Source organism: Bactrocera latifrons, unplaced genomic scaffold, assembly GCF_001853355.1.
Source record: "Bactrocera latifrons isolate USDA-ARS-PBARC rearing strain unplaced genomic scaffold, ASM185335v1 scaffold_185, whole genome shotgun sequence".
NCBI classification, from domain to species: Eukaryota; Metazoa; Arthropoda; class Insecta; order Diptera; family Tephritidae; genus Bactrocera; species Bactrocera latifrons.
The window spans coordinates 223,892-229,415 of NW_017535352.1; the positions used below are offsets into that span (position 1 = coordinate 223,892).

General features: G+C 30.5%; 1 protein-coding gene across 1 annotated transcript in view; it reads left to right on the plus strand.

Annotated features, from left to right (window-relative positions):
- The window catches only part of LOC108967372 (ell-associated factor Eaf), a 35,361-nt gene extending 31,536 nt beyond the window's left edge, over window positions 1–3,825 (plus strand). Inside the window, exons 4-8 of the mRNA XM_018930739.1 lie at window positions 551–684; window positions 789–876; window positions 962–1,347; window positions 1,512–1,810; window positions 1,902–3,825. Of these exons, the coding sequence (XP_018786284.1) occupies window positions 551–684; window positions 789–876; window positions 962–1,347; window positions 1,512–1,810; window positions 1,902–2,222 (1,228 nt within the window). The 3' untranslated portion in view covers window positions 2,223–3,825. The remainder of the gene's footprint in view (window positions 1–550; window positions 685–788; window positions 877–961; window positions 1,348–1,511; window positions 1,811–1,901) is intronic.
- Window positions 3,826–5,524: the final 1,699 nt, after the last annotated feature.

A 5,524-nucleotide genomic window follows, 5' to 3' on the forward strand; every position in this document is an offset into this window, starting at 1 on the left:
AAAAGAAAAAGGACAATACAAAATGTTAAATTTATGTCATACTTTTTATTTTATTTTGCAGAAATTTTCGTAAATTTTTTTATGTTGCTTTTTTCTTTATATTTTTTATAGAAAATGCAGAAAGGGTTATTATTCGCACTATAGAATTTTTGTTTTTTGAAACAATTTTCATATTCAATTTTTTTACATTGAAAGTTTAAATGTTTGAAATGATTCTGTTTCAATATCTATTTTAACTTTACTTATTTTGTTTATAAAAACTCTCCGCTTGTTGGAATATTCAGATATCCGTACGGATACCTATCCTAGCTATTATGGATATCCGATTAATATAAAACGTTTATTTTTGTATTTATTCAAATATGTCCGAAATTATGATAAATTTTATTTTAGTTTTAAAAAACAAAGATCACTCGATTTATCCGGATTTCTTCTGAATGAAAAATAATCATAATTATTTATTTATAGTATTTTTATACATATTATTTATATATATACTCAAATAAGTTTTTAATTTTTACCAAAAAAATCTTCTTTAACTTTTTTCCAGGAGTGAGATGACAAACAAACCAAGTGCGATAGCTGCTAGCGCGAATGTAGCACCGCAGCAAAAACTAGAGAATAGTACGATGCGCATCACATCGAAGACGAAAGTGTCGACAGGGAGTCGTCGTAATAATATAAGTAAGTTCACCCGATCAAAGTCATATACAAATACACAGTTATATTTCCAGCTATGTGCTTTTATTTTGACAAAATTTCTAACGTCGCGTCTTCATTTCTTGCAGTTGATTTTAAGCCAAGAAACTCGCCATCCGCATCAGCGTCCCCGTCTGCACCGCCATCCATACACAAAAGTCCACAATCAGCACCGGCGTAAGTATTACATAATATGCACATATAATTGTTGTGTAATTTAATTGATTAATTTATTATTTACATTTTTTTTTTATTGCCACAGCTGGAATGCGAATAATACGCAAGCCACGCTGCCCAGCATTCCAATGATCTTCGATGACGACGATGATGGCATGTTTGGACTGACCGCCGCCGCCACCGGCAATAGTCAAACGCACAGTGGCAGTGGCAGTGATGCGGCAAATATGTCTTCATCGTCCTCCGCGTCGAGTCATAACAATTCAGGGCACGATTATCACATGCAAACGCAGCAGCAGCATCAGCTGCAACAGCAAACGGCGCCGACTAAACAGTCTAAGCAATCGCATCGCAACAATCAGAAACGACAAAACAATTTGAACGCAGCGACGACGACGTCGGCCACGAATGCGGCGGCAATAACACAGAGTCATGGCAAACAGACGAAGCACAACCGCATGGAGCAACGAAGTATGTTGAGTGCTTTTTATAGTATTAAAGAAACAAATTATAAATAAGTTATTAACTTTTCCGAATATTGAAACATATAATATTTTTGTTTTAATTTTTTTGTTCTTTTGAATTTTTCTTTTTAAATTTCAATTTTAATTTTACAAATTCTATTTTTGTTTTAGCTTCCTCGCCACAAACTTTTGCACAGCAGCAGCAGCAGCAAAGGCAGCAACAGCACAATCTCTACCAACAGCCACAACAGCAATCCAACAACAATCGCATGTACCCGACAAACTCATCGTCCTCAATGCAAATGTCTAACGGTGCTACTGGTGGCTATCACAGTAGCAACAATATGTCCATGGGCAATCAAATGTTGCAACATAATCAGACACAACAACAACAACACAATATGCCAGGCATGTCATCGCCGCATGACAGCGATGCAGCCATGGCAAGTGCGGCGGCGCAGCTTGAACAGGTGAGTTGTTAATTCTCGCCATTACACCCAATACATTTACATACATACATTTATATGAAATGATTAATAACTGTAACATTCTTTTTTACAGCAAATACGCGGTCTTAGCTCATCCAGTTCGAGTTCCAGCTCGGATTCGAGCGGCAGTGATTGTGCCAGCGACTCCGACGACAGCAGTGATGAAGAGGATCAACAACAACAACAACAACAGGCGCAACATCAAATGCATCAATTGCCCAATTTGATGTCAGCGTTGCCACCAATGTCTACAGCTGCGCCACAATACAATCGCAATACGCCTTCGTCTGGCTATGCGTCTAATAATAGCCACACCAACAATGGTGCATTTACAAGTGATTTGCTGCAAAACGATCTGCAATTATCCTCGAACTCTTCGGATGAAGATGATTAATAGAATATATTTATATAGAATTACACACGCGCTACATTAAAAAAAGTATATGAAAGAATATAAAAACAACTACAACATACGGTTACATGCACATAGGAATATTTGTTTGCTATATATACAATTTTTTTTTTCTTGAATATAATGTGCGTATGTTTTTTAAGCGTATTGCTTAAGCTATGGATTATACTTTAGGCAACTAATTTTGTGTAGGAGTTTCTTTTTTAAATTAATAATAATATTATATATATTTATAAATTGAATTTCAAGTTTGCATAACGCTTGCAAAACTGAGCATACATACTCTTTTTTAATGTATATGAAATTAAAATGCTGAATTTATTTGCAATTGTAATATAAACAGCAACAACAAAACGCAGTGCGAACGAAGCTAGGGTGGAAGTGAGTGAGGAAGTTAATTTAATAATAGTAAAATTTAAAAGCAAACCTTAGCAAGGCAACACTGCTCACTAAATGCATGTATGTAGTAGGTCAAGAAATCTATAAAGCGCAAATAAGTTCCAAGTGAGGCATAGCAAGTTGAAGGCGCACTTTTGTAGAAAGCAGTGCTTCAAGTGGAAATTATTTAAAAATTGCAAATAAAACAGTGTAGTTGCAAGTAACAACAACAACATAGTAAAATAACGAAAAAATGCCAATTTGTACATAAAACTAAATAATTTTCGGTCATTTAATTTAATACAAAATAAGTTTAGTTCCACAAATGATGATGTTTTGTGTGCCACGTGAATTATAGAAATAGTGAAGTTTATGCGCATAAGTCCAAAATAGTAAAAGTAGCGGAAAACTTACGGCAAATATGCAATCAGCAACGGTGCAGGATTAAGAGATTTATAAAAATAAAAACAAAACGAAAACTAATTTGCCTAATTTAGTAGCATTTAAGCAAACATACATACATAAAAAACATTTTCAATGAAATGTTATACATATTTACATAAATCAAAAATCAAATGAAATATGAAGAAAAACCAATGAAGAGAGAGATTTTTCAAAATTGCGCAATTTATTTATTTATTAGTGCTTTTGCTTATTGGCGCTCTGGATTGTTTGCTATACAAATGTGACAGAGTGTTAAACGGGATAAAGTTGACTTAAGTGCGGTTAGTAAAATTTACTTTTTGCAATTTTTGTTTTTAACAATTATTATTTCACTGAGAATAGTATAAAAAATTGTGCGAAAATTGTTCACAATTTAATGCAATATACATATACATAAATATGGCCGTTTTTAATTTTTAGCATAAAGCAATAGTTTACTAAGTGCTGTGTGTTTCTTACATTTATATAATTTTTAGACTTGTTTCTCTAACTAGATTCCCGCAAGTTTTCTTAAATGAAATATTGAATTTTCGAAATTTAATTATAGTATAAATCTATAAGTAGTACAAAAACTTGTTTACACATATATTGAATTTCTTTGTAGTTATTTGCGAAATTGTGGTTTGTTTTATTTATTTATTTAATTAAATTATGTTTTATAAATATACTCACTAGAAAATGTTGTATAAGTGAGAGGCATTTGGCCATGTAGCAGCGGTTTTATTAATAAATTTCTGTTAAAATTGCAAAAATTAATATTGAATATTGTGGGTTTGATTTATATAAATAAATTTTTAATTCAGACCTAATTCGAACATATGTAAATAAAACTTTATATTTTTCTTTTGTAACGACCAAAAAAAAAAAAAACGAAAAACATTAACGGAGCAATACACTTTCTTAATAAACTCTTATCGCGGAGATGTGTATAAGAGACAGATTTTTAATTCAGACCTAATTCGAACATATGTAAATAAAACTTTATATTTTTCTTTTGTAACGACCAAAAAAAAAAAAAACGAAAAACATTAACGGAGCAATACACTTTCTTAATAAACTCTTATCGCGGCCTATTCTAAATACATATGTATATACACTTTTTAATTTATAATTATTGCCTTGTTATGCTTTGCTCACTCAGCTGCCCCAGCAGATAGCAATCCACATCAAAATACATGCATTCACACACATATTCATATTTGTATATAAATAAATGTCTAAAAAAGTTGCCATTTCAACTGAAGAGAGGTTGTAAAATTAAAAAACAAAATATTTTAAAGAACAGCGCTGTTACATTTAAACACAACAAAAATGCTACAAAAATCAATTGTGAAAATAGTTATATAATTTCATGCTGCTTGACGCAATCATGTGGAAGAAACTTGCAAAAAACAAAAAAAAAAAAAATAAACAAAGATAAAGTGGATACATACATACATACATGCACTCTTCTATTAAAAAAGACTGTGGTATATTTTTCTCCTGCTTTGATTTCTTAGCCCATTTAACCTCTAAATTTGAAATTGAATTCTTCATTCTCAAATTCTGCTTATGACGTCATTTGCCAGTCAACTTCCAGTCATGCCTGTGTTAGCAAATGTACTTCTTACAACCCCCCTACCCCTTCCCTTAAAATAAATTCTCAGCTCGACTTGTTATAATTTTACTATGTTAAATTTCATAAAAAAAATTTACTAACTTAATATTAGCGATAAGTATATAAATTTATGTGCATTGCTTATAATTGCTTTTAATCATTATTATTTTGTAATTTGTTACAATAAACGCATAAAGACATTATTTGTTTTGTTACATAATTTTTTATATAGCGCAAAAATATAATATTAAAGAATTTATATAAAAATGAAAATGAATGATTATCAAATTTATTGCAATTGATCAATTGTTATTATTGCCGATAATATTTTTATGTCTGCCACGCTACAGTCCTTAGTTTAAATATTATTATTATTGAATTGATTATTAATTTAAATATGAAAAATACTATTAAAAAAATTAATAAATATGCGAAGTGTATATAAATGTTAATTTTTACATTTATATATTTACTGCAATATATATGAGCATAAAGTGAGTTTTATTTCAATTTTTGATTATCAATATTTTGTATGAATTTACTTGAAACTAGTTTTTTTCCGTTTAATATACTTCCGGGAGACTTTATATCGCACACATCAGACAAAATGTGAGTTTTGTTTTTGTATATAACGGTGTATAATTGTGCTTAAAATGAATAAAATAAACTTTTCCTAGACTCCATATAACTAGTAAACCTTATGTAGCTGAAGATACTTTCCTGATTATAATCCATGCAAGTTACAAGAGTATGAAATATTAGGTTATACCCGAACTTAGCTCTTCCTTAAATCTAAAATATAGTTTTCTTTATTATTAATAAATATAAATTTTAAATAAATTTAGTTATTCCCAATAAAAGTGAA